This window comes from Syngnathoides biaculeatus, chromosome 7 (genome assembly GCF_019802595.1).
Source record: "Syngnathoides biaculeatus isolate LvHL_M chromosome 7, ASM1980259v1, whole genome shotgun sequence".
In the NCBI taxonomy this organism is placed as follows: domain Eukaryota; kingdom Metazoa; phylum Chordata; class Actinopteri; order Syngnathiformes; family Syngnathidae; genus Syngnathoides; species Syngnathoides biaculeatus.
Window position 1 is genome coordinate 20159801 of NC_084646.1, and position 19942 is coordinate 20179742.

Sequence of the window (19942 nt, forward strand, 5' to 3'; positions counted from 1 at the left end):
GAGCACTTTCTGGAACAGAAAAGAAAGGACCTTCCCTAAACGTTTCCCACAAATTTGGAAGCATACGACTGTCCAAAATCATTAATAACGTTCAACAAGGAATAATGAGTTTAGCCCAGCTCATAATGGACAAATTGATGACAAGTATTTTTTCTCCATATAGTCTATTCAGTGGAGATTTGAAAAGTCTTGGAACACGATGAGCTCTTTCTGTGTTACTTTGAAAAATTTCCGCAAATATTTAGACTCACTTACATGATTAGCTAATAAAACTCCATCAATGAAATGAAAATAATGATGTCATGACAGCAAAATGTTTGCATATCAGGCCACAGGCCAAACTTTTCAGCCTTTACATTAAGCATGCTTTAACCACTGAAAAGCCATTTATTTCTTTTCTGTTTTCATGTCTTCATTAGGATTGCGGATAACCTGGAGCCTATCCCAGCTGACTGGGCCGTAGGCGGGCCACACCCTGGACGGGTCGCCAGCCAGTCCAGCACATTTAGGCATACAACCATTCCCAGTCACATTCAGACTTATGGACAGACGATGTATTCCCCGAACTTAAGATGCCTAACATGCATGTTTTTGGAATGTTGGAGGCAGCCAGCGTACCCGGAGAAAACCCACACAAGCACAGGAAGAAATTGCCACCTCCAATTTATGTGCTAGAGCCGAGATTCAAACCCCGAACCTCAGAACTGTGAGGCATGTGATCAGCACTAAACAACGTTCTGCTGCTCTTTTAACAACACTGCAATTAAATGATACAAATTTGCCATTCATGGAAGTTACAGCACACCCTAATTACAACGAATACAACGTTTACGGGCAGACACATGAAGCTCACAGAGAACGTGAATCCACCGCACCATGAGCTTGTTGCAATGCGCCGTTACGTTGCTAGATGGCGTGCGCGACCACTGAAAGACACTTCAGGAGTGAAACTGGCCGACAGTCAACAGTCACAAAAATGCTCTGATGTGCTCAAAACACTTCTTTGGATGCCCCAAAAAGTTGATCTACTGCAGGATATTATTTTTGTGTCAACATCCGTTAGGTTCGTAAGCAAAATGTCACTCCATGAGTGCTTAAATTGTTTGTCATGAAACATGTTCTTTTATTTCAGGTCCACTTTTCTCAGGTATCTAACCCATATCCGTCGGTTACAAATGAGCTATTATTATGATTGTTGAAGTGTGAATAAAAACCAAGTTTCCAAAACAAATGCGTGTCTTCATGTAGTAACAAATTTATTTGTCTTCCAAAACGAAGAACGGCATAAGCGCAATAAACATCTTTGGTTTCAAAAAGTAGGAAAGACAACTGAAGTTGTTTTTCTTTTTTTTTTTTTTAAATGCAGTGAACGGACTTCCACAATACAAATCTCATTTCAATATGAACTTTACTCGCTTTGTTAGCTGTACAAATATAGTGCATACTCTTTTCCGTTTGACAATTAAAAAAAAAACCAAAACTTTTCTATCATGGAGAAACAAAGAGAAGACGTGTGAGAGTCTTTCTGCTCCTTGGCGGCGTTCACCATGGCCGCCACACCGAGTCTGTGTTTCCCGACGGGGCTCCGGGAGAGACGGCAGCCGGCACCGGAACCGGCGTCCCGGGGCTGTTGGCGTACACGGGAATGACGGGGCCGTTGGAGGCGAACGCCGCGTTGGGGATGAGGAAGGCAAACTGTCCGTCCGTGGCAGGCACAATCTGGAAGCCGCCGTACACTTTGGTGGCGTCCGAGCTGGGTAAAGTGGCCGGAGAGGGGGCTCCCTTGCACGGTACGCCGCTCATGGGCAGCACCTGCGGGGACGAGCCGGGTATTTGCACCATGGGCTGGGCGAACGACGGATGCGTCGGCCCGGGCGCGGGGGGCATCGGGTGCTGGCTCGGGTAGTTCATAGCGTTGATCTGCGTCATGCAGCTGGCGAGGTGTCCGAGGAGCCGCGTTCGGACCTCCGTGTTGACGCCCTCGCAGGTGGACAGGAAACGGGTCACTTCGTTCATGCACTCGCTGAAGCCGGCGCGGTACTTGCCCAGCACGGTGGGGTCGGTGTTGAGGGCGGCTGCGCAGGAAAAAAAAAAAAAAAAAAAGAAAAAGAAGGCGGCGGTGGCGGCCATTCATATGAGCATTCCGACGCAGACGATTTGCGTTCCCGCATCCGCCCGGAAAGGCCACTCACCGGTCATCTGCGCTCTCTGGAGGTTCCGCAGATGTTTCACTGTCATTTCCAGGATGTCTGCCTTCTCCAGCTTGGAGTGTCTGGAGCTCTGCACGGGAGAGAAACGCACAGCATCGCAGGGTGAGGAGGCAAAAAAAAAAAAACACCGCCAGATTTTTTTGGGGGGACTTCCAGGCGAGAGGAGAGCACTTACATCTTTCTTGAGGGCATCCAAGATGAGAGTTTTAAGCTGGCCCAAGCTCTCGTTGATTCGGGCTCTTCTCCGCTTCTCCATAATTGGCTTGGAAGACTGATCAAGGAAATAGCGCGTGAGGTGTTACGCAACATCAAAGTGTGCGTAAAAGGCGCACTAAATCTAGACGTGGGTCCGATTGATGAACTCACCTTTCTGTGCTCCGAGGCTGTTTTGGGCTTATCGGGAGTCGAGTTCATGCTTGCCGGGGTGGCAGCGACCGGGGAGGAGGACGATTTTTCCATCATGTCGGCAGGCATCTTAAAGGCGAGCTCAATTATCCCCAAAAGCGCTGCAAAATACGGTCCGCCGGTGCGAGGAAGAAGTGGTGTCAGGAAGGGAAAAAAGAAAAAAAAAAAACAAGTCCCGCGTCACAGCACCAAGTTAGAATCCGAGAAGGCGACGTGCGGCTGCAAGTGTGGGTCTGCGTGTGTCGGCGCGTCTGCGTGTGGCGTGTATTTATATCTTGCCCCGCACGCGAACGGCTCGTGTGAAACTTCCCAAACTTTCTTTCCCACACTAACTTCCCACCAATCAGGGCGAGGCGCACGCGGCCCGGGGGAGGACGGCTCGTGGTCGGCGCCCTCCCATTGGCTGCGTGGCGGCCCGCAGCTGGCGGCCAATGGCGCGCCGCCCGGACTGAGGGCGCAGCCGGGAAGCTGCCTTCCAGTCTTCAATCATCACACGGCGGGCGGGCGGCGGGCACCCGCACCGGGAGCAGGCGCGATCGAGCCACCCTTTAGCTCCCGGAGCGGCAGGATAAACAATTACGGCGTGCGCACACACGCGCACGTACACGAGGAACAAACCCGCTGCGCGTGACATTACAACACACGGTAAACTTGAGGTTGAGTTCATTTTTAAAAATGTTCAATGAGAGGTTATCAAATATTACATGACATTGCAACACAGTAAACTTGAGGTTGGGTTCATTTTTAAAAATGTTGAATCAGGGGTTATCAAATATTTCACATCGACGTTGTTCCCACCAACATTTAAAAGTAGCCATTTGTCCGGTTTACCCAAACTCAACACGACCAAATAATTGAAACAGCAACCGTCACAAGTGATCGCACTAACTATGCAAAAATTCAAGACGCCAGTGAAAACTGTGTGCCCCCCAATACACACACACACACATATATATATATATATATATATATATATATATATATATATATAAATATAGTTACCATAACAACAATAACATATCGTTTAGCCAAATCAAATTGGGCAAGAAATGTGGTCTATGCTTGATGGTCAATAAAATAACTTAGAACAGAGTGACCGTCTGTGACCTGTGGGGGGTGTCTGTTCATTTTGTGCTCGTGCACGAGACGGTGACCCAAACAGAAAGATGTGTCGCTGCTGGACAAACAACAATCTGAAAACTCCCAAAATGAAAGTGATGCTTCATTCGGTTGCGGAAGTCAACTGGCAAACACGTGAGATAAAAGTAAAATCAGCAGGTCTGCACAAGCTCGTCTTTCTTCTTCCGAGCACGAGTGGAATGCAATCAATTGTCTGCGCGCCGTACAGATGTTTGACATTTAATCATGCGTGGAGTCGTGCATGTGGAGCACGTGCCAGGCTGTTTTTACGAGCACTGTGCGTGGAGATTTGGCCGCCGGGCTGTCGACGACGAGGTGAAGGGAGGAGGGGGAACAAGGTGGGAGGGGAACGGGGGGGGGGATGTGCGGTGCCTGGCTGAGGCAGCGGCGGCGGCGGTGGTTTACATTAGAGGGGAAGGTAAATAGCAGCTGCTGTTTTAAAAGCCTGGGAAAACCACGCCTCCCGAGCGAGCTGGACCCGGGCTTCCTTATCGGAATGCGAGCCAGAGCAAGCCGAGAGATTTGTTGCTCGCAGATGCCGCCTTCCTCCCCGCCTGTGGCCGCCACACAGCCAGCCGTCAACGCCGCCCAATAATTCTCATCGCTTATCTTTATGGCGGCTGGAAGAAGCCGAGCGCTCCTAATCGCCCCGCGTACGTCTCCGATGAAAAGAAAAAATGAGAAAAAAAAAAAAACAACACAAAGTAAGACTGCTCTCCGCACTCCCTTCCTCCGCACACCTCCAGCCGCCGCAAAGACCGCGACGCGTGGCGCGCCTCTTGCCGGCTTGCCGCCTCCGTCCGCTGGGCGTCGCCGACGGCCTCTCGAGTTGATCGGCAGGCGCTCACGGCTGCTGCTGCTGCTGCTGCGGCTGCTTCTCCCAAAAGGGGGGAGGGAGAGACAAACGACAGCGTCGCCCCTCCGCAGACATTCACAGAGCTAATTATCTCTGCTTGTTCTGCCACCGCAAATATTTCACGAGCAAGGAGTCGAGACCTTTAAAAGCAGGAGTCGCGCTATTCCTCTTGCGTGACTTTTGATTCCGGGACACTGAACAAAGTTATCGAATGGACACTTGAATGTGATTCGAACATGTTCGTGGACACCAGTTCCCCAAACTTGCGTTCTTACTCAAAGTGTCCGTCCTAAAGTGTCTTTAAAACCGACATCACAGTCGAGGTGGTAGTTGACAATCTTCTCCTGTGTAGGATTTACGCCCCCCCCCCCCAAAAAAAAAACGAATCTTGGTGGGTTTATTCAAAACTCCAATATAATAATTGTCCATATAGATGCAAGTGTGAATGCTTCCCATCTATAAGGTCCTGCAAAACATTCACTGGGCTGGGCTCCAACTCCCCCCAAACCTTAAAATATAAAATGGAAAAATAGTTCTGCCCATCCCAAACGCTTTAAACACATTTTACCTTATTAAAACACACTTTAAAGTATTCGTTTGTGCTTATCTAATTGTCAAGAAATGGTAGACAATCGTACAACAACATTTTGAGGGAGCGTGAAAAAAAAAAAATTCTCCCTCACATAGTCGTCCAAAAAAGAGAGAAAGCATGTTTGGTTCAAAGTGTTTGTCACTCCCAGTTGAAGTTTACTGAAAAACTGATACAGTAAACAAAAGAAAATTAAACATTGTATATTTGAACACCAAAATGTTCAACCAAACCATGTAAATTAATCCAAGGGAAGTCCACTATCTTAATGTTAATAAACAATGCGAAAGAACTAAAATGGTCGAACAGAAGTTAGCATAGATGTTACACATGCTATACTTTACCACACACACAGAACAGAAATTGATACAAATAGTGGATACCAAAATTCTAAACTCAAATGTTTATAACGAGAAACTTTGCAAATAATATTCCATGACAGAGTGGGTGTGCTGCTAATCAAGTGGAATCTAATTGGTTAACACTGGGTTGACTTCTTGGAACATCCTCTCGTCCCTCTTCTAGAATAGGGGAACCATTAGCCCTGTCTACCAATTCAGAGGCATTGTCGTCCTGAATGTCCATGCGATGTTGCAGAGGCGTGTCGACCATGACAATCCCACAACATCCAGAGCCTTTAGAAACTCTCGGAGAATCTCATCAACCCCAGGGGGCTTGCCACGGAGGAGCTATTTAACCACCTCGGTGACCTCAACCTTAGAATTTGGAGATCCCAGACCCTGGTTCCTCATGAGATTCTAGGAGGTCTTCGAAGTATTCTCCCCACCAATTCACATCATCGCCCCATCTCCAATATTGATGGTGATACGCCAGATGGTGGACCAGAATTTCCTCAAAGCCATCCGAAAGTCATTCTCCATACCCTCACCGAACTCCCCCTATGGTCGAGTTTTTGCCTCAGCAATAGAGGTGCAGAAAACGGTCTACTCAGACTCAATGTCCCCTGCTTCCTCCAGGACATGAATAAAATTCTGAGTTGAAACTCCGGCAGACAGGGGACCTTCACAAGATATTTAGGCCTGCCACATCGGATCAGCATCTTCCTTTACTATCGATTTCCACCTTACCAAAAACAACACCTTCCCATTAACATGCCACCAGGTGGGGATCAGTTGACAGCTCCACGGTTTTCTTCATATAAGTGTCCAAGACGTGGTCGCAAGTTCGATGACACGACTACATACTCAATCGTCGAACTGCGGCCAATGGTGTCCCGGTGCCAAGTGCACGTAAGGACACCCTTATGATCCAGCACGGCGTTAAGGAAAATTCGTGATGATCACAGAAGTCCAACAACAGAACACAGTTTGGGTTCTGATCAGGCGGGTTGTTCCTCCCAGTCAAGCCTTTCTAGATCTCATTGTCAAGATCCATGTGTGCATTGAAGTCCCCCAACGGAATGATCGAGTCCCCGGTGGAGCTCTCACCAGCACGCCCTCCAGGTTCTCCAAAATGCGTGGGAACTCTGGACCGTTTTACAGTGCATAGGTCCAAACAACAGTCAGGACGCACACCCCCACCCGAATGTAGAGGGAGGCTACATTCTTGTCCATCGAGGTGAACCCCAATGTATAGGCGCCGAGCCGTGGGTTAGTAAGTATACACACTCCTGCTTGGTGTCTCTCAGCATGGGCAACAGAGTGGAAAAGAGTCCAACCTCTCTTGCGAGAACTAGTACCAGAGACCAAGCTGTGTGTGTAGAGTTGAGCCCTAGACTGTGAGCTTTTGTTGCTGGGGACCAGACTGCCAAGGTCCATGCAGTCAGGCGCTGCCCAACTTACACTGCACCAGACCCCTATGGCCCCTCCCACACAGATAGTGATCCCATGGGAAGGGGGACCCACGTTACCCTTCCGGGCTGTGCCCGGCCTGGTCCATTTCACACTTTGTATAGCTTAAAGGGAAACTAAACCCACCGTCAAAATGTTGTTTGAACATTTTCTTTACCAGCTGTGGTTTCTCTGGTGTTTACTCCCAAAAACGTTTTAAACACTGCTGTTGTGTTGTGGGGTCATCTTTTTTTTTTTCTTGCAAAAGTGCAAATTAGTGAGGATGTGATGTGTTCATGAATTCCACCCTGCTTTATTTACTAAGAAATCCATAGTACATATTTTGCAATGAATAAATACTTTTTCAATTTCATTCCACAGACAAAAGCTACATAATACACCATGATCATAAATGTCATGATGGACATTTATTTACCAAGCAGTGAGCTTGGTCTGTATTCCTTTTCGTGGATCATTTTCATGTCAATAATTTGAAGTATGTTTTAATCTAAGTTTCCTCTGAAGACGACTGCATGTGATTCATCTCAGGCTTGATTGAGTAAATCCAATCACGCTCTATTATCTGTCAGCTGATCCAGGGAGATGGCAAGCTGTATTACACGGCAGCTTGCTACTGTAGCCATCTTCATCTGCAGCTGATAATGATTTCACACAACATGGAGATCCTCTTAAATTGATTAATGATTCTGTTTGATGTGAATGCAACATTAATGAGATTATTGTGTTTTGACTAGTCCGGGGACATGCGATGCATTTTTACTTGGAAAAAAATGTCAGTGTTTAGGTTGGGTTCAAATCCTGGCCCCGCCTGTGTAGAGTTTGCATGTTCTCCCCGTGCCTGTGCGGGTTTTCTCTGGCCACTCCGGTTTCCTCCCACATCCCCCCAAAACATGGATTCATTGGCGACTCTAAATTGCCCTCAAGTGTGATTGTGATGTGACTGTTGTTCTGGCAACCAGGTCATGGTGAAACCCGCCTCCTGCCCGATGACAGCTGGGATAAGCACCGGCACTCTTGCGATCCTTCTGAGGATAAGCAGCTCAGAAAATGGATGGATTTGTGTCACTGCCCGAAATGCATATTTTTGCTATGGTACTTGAGCGATTCCAACTATAGGAGACAAACATTTCTGCTAATAAAGATGATTCTGTACAAATGTGGGCCACGCCATGAGGGAAATTCGCTATCTACTGGGGCACCGACTACTCCCATTTTGTTTGGTTAAAAGCAATTGTCCCTATCTGACATGTAGTTTATACTTGAAAGGAGACATTATCTGATTGCGGGATGTTGTGTCATTGTGTGAAAGTATGCATCAGTATCCCCAGGGTTCTGTTGGATTCTGTGTAAAAGGTAATGGCAAATAAATCTTAGGTCTTCTGCTATAAATTTGATGCCATCATTTTATGGAATTTTTGTGAAAAAAGAGGCTCCTGAAAAGACCACATGCCACGCACGTCTCATACAGAAGTCTTACGTACAGGTGTCCGGAGCAGCTGTAAATCCAACATATCTTTCATGCACAACAATGCTGTCTCTGTCAAACAGATCACCAGCAGGTCTCATTGTTCGGAGACTGCACACCTGCACAAAGGCTGAGCAAGGCCCCCAAAACAAGTGAAGCCATGTGGATCAGACAGAGCGTGCGTTCTGGGACACTCTCTGCCTGAATGAGTTTCTCACGCTCATGTTGCAAAAAAGGTCTCTGGCGGTGAACTACGTCAGCCCCGCCCCCTTCTGAGGTTTTTCAGCCTGCACCTGGCTGCTGTCTGTCCCTTAAAGTGTTACCTGTTACCACCGGATGACTCCTCCATCATATGAAAACTGTGGGAACCACACGTGCTATTAGAAGACACCTGTCAGTAGAGAGGGCAAGGAAATGTGTTAACTAAACTAGATCACTTATCACTGTTTGCATTAATGACAAAAAAATGAACCAAATTCTATATAGTCTATTCTCAGATGGGTGCATAGACAGGAAATATTCAAAACTTGTTGACAAGGCCGAGCCTCCCGCTGGCTTGTCGCAGCAGTGTGACTCATGTCCGCCGCGAAAGTGGGCGTCTATCACCGCTGCGCGGAGGTGGATAAGGCGGGGAGGTGGTTTGGCCATGATTCGCATGTCATCTATATATGGTTCGAAACAATAGAAACAATACAACAATATTGCCCCGGACACTTCATTCGTTGTGAGATGTTTTCTTAGAAAAGAGCTTCCGTGTACTACAGTAGGTGGCACAGCGTGTTTTCAATGGCGAATGTCCGGGGTGACGTCACAGACAGTAGATGCAGCCAATATGGCGACCACTTGGATGTCGAATGAAACTTCCGCAACTTTGTGCATGGATTATGTGCTCTCCGCTCATATTTATCTTTTCATGTGGACATTCAAGTGAATAATCTTATATGTATTTTTAATTTTGATATCTATTTTAGAATGTTTATAGGGATGACAATAGACCTTTTAAAGTGCTACTGATGGCCAAATATACATAAAAAAAAAACTACATATAATATTCACTTCAATGTCTATATGGAAAAAAAAATGAGCGGAGAGCATGTCATAATTGTGCAAAGTTGCTTAAGTCTCACTCGACATCCCAGTGACGGCCATATTGTCTGTAAAATCATTTGCAGATGTCACACGAGGACAGTCGCTATTGAAAATAAGCTGTCCACCCTGCTATGGGAGACGAACAAGAGAGATTTTCTGATTTCTCCGATGCCCCTTCTGTTTGTCTCATTGTTTTGTGTTGTATTGTGCGTGACTAAATTGCCTTAAATGCAATATAAGTGCTTTGTTATATGTTGCCGGTTTAACCAAGGGGATTTATTCTAAATTATCACATAACATGCTATAAACTGTGAGACAAATTAGTCTCCCACAACTATTATTTTTTTAATAGCTCTATACACACCTACCTGTCATTTAGAACCCACAAAGCTCTCGTCCTTTTCCTTCTCCTTTTGGCTAACACGCTGAAAAAACTGGTAATTTCTCGCCAGTAGAATAGGTATAAACCAATATAAACACTCGACCCCGCTACTGCAAAAAACATTACTTCCTTGTTTCTTTCTTCTGGTGGGAGATAGAAAAAAACGATACACGGCAACATTGTGACTTGCTGTGAAAAAATTTATTATTAAAATTATTTTTGGTTAAAAAAAATACTACATTTTATGTTTTAGGTGTCAGTGGCGCTTTAAAATGTAGTTTTTAAATCGTGTCTTTATTAAAGGGAAAAGAAAACAAAGATACATGGCACTGTGTGAAAACATAATTGTCCCCTTATTAAATCATTAACTGTGGCTAAACAATCTTTATTCTGAAAGCTGAGTTCACTTCCACTGAACACACGCCAAGCATATTATCTCTAGAACCTTTCAATCAAAAAAATCACTTAAATAGAAACTGTCTCACAAAATGAATTTCGAGAAAAGATCTTAAAAACCTGTAACAAAATGCCAAAAACCAAAGCAATTGAAGATATGATGAAAAATAAATTAATTAGCATCTCTCTACAAAGGGCTAGAATGCCATTGCTAAAGGTTTAGGACTCAAACAAACGACAGCGAGAGTCATTATCCCCAAATAGAGAAAACATGGTACAGTGGGGTACTCTCCCAAGAGTAGCTGGCTAACAAAAACTACCTCAAGAGCACAGCGACGACTCAAAGAGGTCAGAAAAGACCCCACAGTAATACCCAAAGAAGTGCAAGGCCACCCTTGGTTCAGTTAAGGTCAGTGTTCATGACTCAACAATAGAAGAGAAACTAGGCAAAGACATCACCCATGGCAGAGTTCAAAGGGGAAACCCACTGCCGAGCCAAAAGAACATGGGCTTTTTTTACTTTGGCAAAACAAATAAAAATAAACAACACCCCCTCCCCCCATCTATAATTCCCAAGACTTTTGAGGTCATATTTATGGACTGAGGAAACGGAGTTAAACTTTTTGGAATGTGTGCATCTTTTCACATCTGGCGTAATTGTAACAGCATTTGAGAACACATAACACCATACAACCAAACAGCACGATAAAAAAGTGTGATTGTTTGGGGCTGGTTTGCAAAATTCACCACCTGGACAACTTGCTGTATGAATGTAACCATGAATTCTGCTCTTTAGCGAACAATCCTGACGGCGCATGAGTATGCCCGACCAATGCTTTGTGATCTCAAGATGACGCACACCCGGGTTCTACAAATGGACAACGATTCCAAACACAAAAGTAAATCTACTTCTGAATGGCTTTATAAAAAAAAAAAAAAAAAAAGTTTTGGAGTGGCCTTGTCAAGTTAAGACTCCGAAAGAAATGTTGTGGCATGACCTTAAAAATGTTGTTCATTCTCGAAAACCCTGCAGTGATGCTAAACTCAAAGAATCCTGCAAGGAAGAGTGGAGCAGAATAATTCTACCAAGATGTGAAAGAATCATTTCCTGTTATTGAAAACGTTTGATTGTAGTTGTTGCGGCTGAGGGTGGCACAACCAGTTATTATGTGTAGGGAGCAACTGCTGGTGCTTTTCCAAACAGGGCTTGGTCCTTTGAATAGTCCCCCCCCCCCCCCAATAAATAACAGCAGCATTTAAAAACTTCATTCTGTATTTACTTGGATTATCTTTGTGCGATTTATTTATTTTTTGTTTACATTATTTTAAAACAAAGTGGGTAATTTATGCCCAAAATAAGAATTTGAGATAGGGCATTTTTTTATCTTGTTGTGTAACCTGTCCTCAATCTTAATGGCAAAGCAAGTGGTTAGACATGTATATCTCAGTGCTAAATAAAATTAGGATTGTTTGGCAGGGGCAGAGGTTTACTCCATCGATTACTCTCTCTACCTGTGATCAAAACTCATCCCTCTTCATTTTACCATGAACCCCCTCTCTTTCTTTTCATAATCCCCTATCAAGCTTTATACTCTCCTCCTTTTTCAAATACTCCTTGGTGGAACAATATTGATAAGGTCCTCTCGACCACGCACCTCCACACAATGCAACACTCCAATTAGAGGAATCATGGCATGTGTAAGATACTGGGCTCTCAAAGCAATTTGGCATATCCACTCCCGTCCATTGCTCATTCCCTAATATGTAAACCAGCAGTGACCAGGTTTTGCTGCCAAAAGGTGCCACTGGTGCTACTACAGTGACACGACTGCACGACTCCACAGATTAATACACTAGGATTTAAGCCTCATTAAGGTTGACAGGTGGACTGGGTGTGTGTGTGGGTGGTTGTCACAGACAGACGAGCAGCACATGAAAGCTAACGTTAGTCGTGCGGCTGCCGCTGCCCAACTGAGGGTGGCACTGTGTTGACACCATCTGCCTTCAAAGGGAGGCTTTTCCAGCTCACAAGTAATTAGCATGTTCAAATTGTCACAAGAGGTTCATATTTTTAAGAGTTGATTCGTATGAGAAAGACAAAAAAACTACTTCGGAGTAGTGAATCAGTATTCATCACAGTCTAAACATTCTCAGAGTTGTATTTATGGGTCAATGATCAATGAGGACAAAGTTTCAGTTTGACTGGTGCAGCTTGAAGGGAGCCTTATGTTGGAAAATGTGGATTGTAATTTTCATGCAAGGTTTTACCATTAGCAACATTATTATTATTATTATTATTAACATTATTAATTTAAGCATTTCATTTTTAAGAAAACAGTTGATCAACATTGCTGGTCCACAGAATTCCATGCTAAATTATAAAAAAACAGAGATTGACTACAAATTTTGGGCTGTAGAGAAAATAGTGTGCGTTGGAGTGCAGCAACTGTGATCAGTGTGCATGTTCACACACAACAATCCGGCGCAGCTTGATTGTGTGTTATTAGTGGGAGTGGAGTACGACCTGTGCTCGGCTGCTGTTAGCGAGGCCAGCCAAGGCTTGGAGAGCAGGATGAAAGCAGCGACAAACAGATAGACAAGAGGGGAACTGACAGATCCTCTGAGCAGAGAGAACAGAAGGAAGAGAAAGAAAATGGGGGGGGGTATTGGAAACTCTCCAGATACAGCTGCACACATCGCTTACCTCTCCTTGTGCACACACAAACAAAGGTGCCTGGAGGAGCCTGGAAGCAAAGAAAACAAAAAGTATAGTGAACACACTCATGATCGCTTTCTCTCAGTCAACCACAAAGCGAGATCAGCCAGGGTCAGTGTACGTCTCGCAGCCAGTGGATCTGGGGTCTGCTTGGCTGGCTAAATCAGAGAAAAATGTTTTAAGGCCTCAACGCTGGGCTGTAGGCCGGAGGCTCCCCAAGCGGCTGCCGCTGATGCTCGTTCTTCCTTTAGGAGTCTCTCTCCTCTTTGCTTTGTTTTCCTCTTGTTCAGAGCCCACAACACCTCACTCCGCTTCCCTCCATCCATGTCACTCCTACATCTCTCTTCCTTCCCGCGAGCTCTGTCAGAGGCTCACCTTTTCTCTGATGCCTCACGGAGGAGACAAGCAGCATTTGCATGTGTGGGGGAGGCAGCGTAACACTGGCGGTCAGGGGTCACGGTGAGTCAAACCCTACAGCAGTGGAGAGAAAGCGGTCGGGGAGAGGACCCGCGAGCTGGCCTGGGTCTGTGGTTAGGATGCCTGAGGCTGGAGTACGCTGGGAATACAGCTGGAGTTGGTGCTGCAGGTAGTGAGTGGGCGGGTGGGTGGGGGTAAGGGCCACTCATGCAAATGCAGTCTAACTACCGCTTACTAGATCTTCTGCTAGTGGACAGATTTGGATACAGAGTTCAAACTGCCTAGCCCCCGAAGATGAAAGGCTAACGGTGATACATTTGGGCCAAATTACCTTTGATTCTCCCTGAAATATATTCCTTATTACAGCGAATACTCTCTCAAGTCTAATACCTCTGAGGTCATGTAATTCTGAATGTAACTAGCATTTTCCAGAGTTTGGTATTTTAATCATGCCACCCAAGAACTCAACATGTCTCACAGGAAGTCAGTTCATGACGCATCAATGAATTAACTCTGCACATTTACTTGTGTGTTTAGTAATAGATGCTATAGTTGAGTTGAGTAAACTTGTGTGACGAGAATGTTGAAATGGCATTCAAGTTAAGATGGCAACTTTTATCGGTGTTACATTTTGTTTTCAACTGTGGTTAACGTCTTGCCTGGACAACAGTGCTTTAACAGTTGATAATGTTCACAAGGTTTTATGATGGTAACAGTTTGACCCTGATATAGATTATTTCCTAGGAGGGAGAAAAAAAAAAATCTGTTTTGAGTTTTAAAGTCCAAACGATGCCGAACTTTGTAAATTGTGCTGAACCTCGGAGGTTCCAAAGTTCGTATTTGTTAAATGAGGCAATTATGGGCATAATATGGCTTCACAATCCACGACAGAGCTTGTTTTAAAACAAGCATTGTTTTAAAACCCATTTCCAGATTACAAAAACTAAAAGACTCCAGTTCTAGGGGTTTTGTGTTTGGTAACCATCACGTCAGAATTTACAACAGTCTGAAAATCTCAGTGTGGCTTGTAGCATACACTCTCAGTGAGCACTGGGACATTTGAATTACAGGTGCACATGCTCACTGACAACCTGATGCTATGAATTATTATTTCTAAGGCTCGTTTAGTGTCAACAAATATTCATAGCATCAATGTAGCGCTAACTATTCATCATACACAGCTAAAACATCTCACAATATGGGAAACATTTGCATAAAGGTGAGGATTCTGAATACATGGCTGGTAAAGACTTGTATTTCTTTTCCATGTTACTCAGAGTCGCAGCAATGGATCCTGTATGGTGACCTTGATGACTTACAATTTTGAGTACAACCAGAAGTTTGTGGAAAAATATAGCCCAAAGTTCAAAATACTGATTGATTTGAAGTGTGGCATCCTTTGTGAGCTATCAATGCCTCTCAGTAAACCTGGGCTGTGCATTCTAAGTTTAAGAGCTGATGTCTACGTGTTGCACCTTTCATTAATTTCAATTAGGATAGTCGAGATACTGTAGTCTAATTTTAGCCAACACTAAAGGACTTAAGTGGGAGTTTGGGGAAAAAAACCTCTTAAAAGTAGTCGTGCATTAATAAAAATGATTTACGCCCTCTCTGGCCCTATCTTGCACCGCAAACTAAATTTTTAAGAAACTACCACGCCCAAAGAAAAACAACAAATCAGAGGTAGAAGGCGTGACTGGCAAGATGTCAATCATTCTGATGCACTTGCAGGCACACGCAATGATCAAATCCCTGTAGCCTCACAGCAATTCGGTGTTACCTGTTACGTTGGGCTTGAGGAGCTTCGTTGAATCTATTGCAGCATATCCACCTTTAGTTATCAACAAAATTAAAAAAAAAAAAATGAATTGGACATGTTGAAAAAGAACAAGGCTAATCATAAATTGAAAAGGAACAAGGCTGATCATAAGAACTGCCTTTCAGAGGTAGCCACCGGTAGCAGAGAGAATTCAGAACCAACACGGATTACTGTTCGACAGGGAGATCACCTCTGTGGATTGTTAATTGATTTTACATTTCAAAAAATAAAACACCAAAAAGATATTTAGTTTTATAGTAATGCTCTATTAAGAAGTCATGGTACCAACTAGCGGCTGTGGCTGCCGTCAGCTTGTTTACACTACATGTCTAGTGTAAATCAGTGAGGGACTGTCGGAATAGTTGTGATCATAATTATCATACATATGCTTCCAATAAAGAAATACTTTGCTCTGCTGTAGATAATGTGGCAGCCTCCTAGCAGGAGATAGCAAGAACAAAAACGGCTAATCATCAGAAATGTTAGAACTGCTGCCTGTTAGAGAAATGATGACCACACATGTATTCAGCAATCTTCCACACATGCACACGCACATGAACAAACATGTACACCTTGTTTCCAACTGTTTTGCTTGCCGTCTCCTTTTTGTAACATCCATGTAAATACGGGGCGTCTTAAAACTAAATAAATAGAGGATGATCAGAGAGTGCAGTGTTGAATTGTACGAGACAGTTCCTCTCCTCTCTCCTCGCGAGACCTGAACTGGTGTCATTGCTTCCTTTTTTGTCCTGTTTAATGAATGTCTGATTGGTGAACCTGACAGGGACGCTTCTTTCGGGGAGGAGGGGTAGGGAATTAGTTAAGTGAGGTTAAATTCTAATCTTGCTAGCAGTTTCAAAACCACAAACATCTTTAACTGTGTGTGTTTTGTTTTTTTCCCCTTGGGCTCTTTGGAACACTTACTCTGAAGGACCATGCAGTGGTAAGGTCAAAGAAGAACATCCTCTGGATATTGCTGCTAGATAATGCCTAGATCAGATTCCAGCATTTTAGTTTTATCTCCAATACTGGCGTTATTAGCTGTGGTGGAAGATTTCCTTGATCGGGCCTAACATACTTTGTTGCGAACGAGAAAACTTTTTGTGGTGTGATATCATCCACCATCAACGATTTGGCTCTACAATAATCCTGTGATGCCAAAAATGAAAAGTCTAGCATGTTTGACTTTTTGGAGGTCCTTAGTGTCACACCAGCGTGACGCAAAGTATACTGGGAGCTTATCAATAGCGTATAAACTGCATGTTTTGTGTCAGTTGAACTTGAAAACTTGGAGACTCAAATCTGGGAATATGCGAGGCCACGAACCGTGAACCACGAATGGGTAAGGGCACACTGTACACAAGAAGGAAAGTCTTCGCTTCCACAGATGCCCGAATTTTGACACCCTTCATAAATAAATCAACACGCCAACATGTAATTAGCCTTGAAATGTGTCCTTAAGCAAGATGTGGAAGTCTAAGTTGATCAAGAGCAGCTGGTCTGTAAAGCAACTGGCCCTGACCTCTGACCTCCCTGAAGGGAAGAATGCTTCAAAACATAAGTCAACATGGGAATCCGTGAGGCATTACTGTTATCACTCAAGTGTGATCCAACTAATTGCTTGAACAATAATTCACAGAGTCGTCCTCCTGTGCTAAGCTGGCACAGGACGGCGCAGACTGCAAGGAAGCCCTGAGAGGCCCCGGAGCCTTTTTTCCTCCTCCTACCTGGGCCAAGGCCAACCTTATCAGACGAGAGGGCCCGAGGATTACCCTCCCTCTGAGCATTAGCTTCTTTCCTGGAGATCTCTCCCTCCTCTCTTTCACCTCGAGCCCTCATCACTGTGCCCCCCCCCCCCCCCCCCGATTGTGGCCCTCAGCACTCCACCTTTCCCGTGGGAGTTTGCAAAGCCAGGATAACCTTGAGACCTCAGCTGGTCGGCTGCCAGAAACATTAAAGAAATTCCCTCTTTCCCTCCTTTTGTCTTTCTATCCTCACCTCTCTGGTGGACCCCCCATTCCACCACCCTCAAGGCCTCCTACTGATCACTGGGACATTACTTTTTTATTTATTTTTTTATTTCTTGTTGCACTAGCCCCACTCCCCCCTTCAATTTTAGAGCTTTTTTTTTTTGCCTTCTCAGTCTTCTCCGATTGTCACAAAGATTAGCCCTTTTTCTCTCTTTCCCTCCCTCATTTCCTTCTTTCCCGTCTTCGACAGGAGCAAAAAGGTGGGGGCTCAAGTAAAGTGAAAGAAGGGGCTGTTCACATGATCTCCAGCAAAGATGACTATTATTTGTAGAATGTCGAGCTGCCAATTTCAATTTGGCCTGCCCTGTTATCAGGCCAAAAATAGACGCCTTATTTGAAAAGTAGAAATCAAACTGTCCCGAAAGGGGGAGATGACTGACATTGATTGCAAACTAACTGTTTTAGTGGCAGCCTGCACTTTGCGTGGCTTTTGTCTTCAGCCTCTCACACCCCTCCGTTTGCCCTCTCGCTATTCTCTCAGTCGCTTTCACGGCTGTCATATTCCTTTAGCGCTGCAAAGGTCAAGTGCTGCTCACTGCCTGTGAGATCTGAGGGAGCTCAGGAATATTCAGCTGCCCGCTTTATGGCAACAAAGCTCCTCGCTGCGAGCTCCCCTGCACTGCCACCAGCCAGCAGGGGTGGCAGCAGCAGCAGTAGCAGGAATGCGTTTATCCCCGGGTAGTTAGCGCCCTCCTTTCATGCTCCCCCGCTTCCCAAGTTGATCTGTTTTCAGCGTGCCGCAACGAGGGGCCCCGTTTTGGTGCGGGATAGCAGCAGGGATCAACTCTCAATGTTTATGGTTAAGAGTGATGATAAGTAATGAAGACGAGCAGGAGGCCGAGAGGAATGGATGGAAAGAACATCAAAGCATAGTAATGATTTACATCTTGTCCAAGCGGCAGTACATTTTTCAGCCAGTACTTTGACTGCAGTAATATCACAGCGAACTGCCTTCAGAGATACTTTATTTTCAAACCACATTTCAAAACTGGGGCTTTTATGTGATGCTTAGACTCGGACAAGGAAAGTAAGAATGTCTGCACGCAACCGGGATGGTCTTTGTTACCCTTTCCCATGACATCACTATACTGATGCTGCCACAAGGGACTGTGAACCCAATCCCCACACAGGTATGACCTCATCCCCAGTGCATTTTAGGTTTCACCTTGCTAACACCCCCAACCAACCATAGTCAGTGTAAGTCCCTGTCAAACCCTTCGCTTCCCCACAGCCACACCTATCTCAGATTCCATTGTTCGCCATCAGAGTCACCTTTCAACCAGGAGAAGCGTGCACTAACACTGCCAGATTGACGAGACCTGTATGCCTTCTAAATCTCGGCCTCACACGGTTTCAGCAATCAGTTTCGCTTCCCCACCCTCAATCCTCAAAATAGTGATTTGGGTTTATGAGAGACTCCATTCGCACATAAAGGTTGTAAGATCATGTGTGTCCATGTACAGCCCCAATGCCTTCCTTTTTTAAAGGGAACACGTTCGAAGCTGGGGTAGTAGTGATCATTGTCACGACCGAACCATGAATTTACAAACTATTTGGTACCAATTGTAGGATCACCTGGCTGTTTCAATTTGGAAACAATGATTCCATTGACCATTTATAGTATGTTCAGCATCACACTGTTTTTCTCCTATTAGAGTTACTGCATTAATAGTTACCAAAAGAATGGCCACTATTCACAAGCAGTTACTTTGGCTTGAAGTGGGAAGAGCAAAAATGGTGTCAAAGAACATGCTCAGAATATTAAATAATTCGTATGGACTAAGGCACCTGTCCTTGCTCTCTACAGCACTGCTCTTGTTTATATTCTGTTATTCTGCCAATGGCACATGTAACAGAATTGTGGGCGGTAAATGGTCTTCAGCTCTTTCGCCACTGTCTTGAAAAACCTCAATTTCAAAAGGTTATGTAAATATACAGCTGCACACAAGTAGCCTACACTTCCTAAAACACACCCACAGTCCAAAGGTTTATAGTGCAGCCATGAATGCAGATAAAATACATATGGAACATATGGAACTCCGCTCGCTGGCAGCATTGAGGGGTTGAAGGTTCAAATAGAGGGCGGCATTTAGGAAGTTGCTCTCATGTCCTGGAGCAAGGTGACTTAACAGGATTGAACAATGGCCTATCAGATGGAGTTGGGATAACAGCATCTGTCAAATGAGCCACTTAACTGCTTTGCCTGATAATCATCGAGCCTCCATTTATCAAGAAATCAACCTCCTTGTTAAAAAGATATCGGTAGCAACTTGAAAGGATTTGCCTTTAGCTCAGTGGGAAGCTGAAGCAGAGACATCTTGAGGGTATGCGTGAGGCAAAAGGCAAGGCTGGAAGAGAGTTTTCACGGCCCAGCCAAGCTGTAAAAACATGGGAATTTTCAAGTTTCTATCAACCTTGCTTCTGGTTGTAGGCACACAACATAACAAGAGCCCATCGTAAAGCGTGTCATGCTTCAGTTGGAAAAAATTTAGTGATTGAGGGCCATATTAAAGGTCAGCAAGCAGTGGGAGACATGGGAAGTCAATAACTGCATGCAGGGAGTAGTATGCAGCTCAGTTAGAACAAACTTCTATTTTTATCATGTTGCTTTTCCACT

At 44.8% G+C, this 19942-nt stretch overlaps 1 protein-coding gene across 1 annotated transcript in view; it reads right to left on the reverse strand.

Annotated features, from left to right (window-relative positions):
- Positions 1 to 1231: 1231 nt before the first annotated feature.
- Positions 1232 to 19942, reverse strand: part of her6 (hairy-related 6) — a 78099-nt gene continuing 59388 nt past the window's right edge. Inside the window, exons 3-7 of the mRNA XM_061825155.1 lie at positions 13048 to 13087; positions 2577 to 2716; positions 2386 to 2481; positions 2193 to 2280; positions 1232 to 2075 (exon numbers count right to left, since the gene is read on the reverse strand). Of these exons, the coding sequence (XP_061681139.1) occupies positions 1543 to 2075; positions 2193 to 2280; positions 2386 to 2481; positions 2577 to 2716; positions 13048 to 13087 (897 nt within the window). The 3' untranslated portion in view covers positions 1232 to 1542. The remainder of the gene's footprint in view (positions 2076 to 2192; positions 2281 to 2385; positions 2482 to 2576; positions 2717 to 13047; positions 13088 to 19942) is intronic.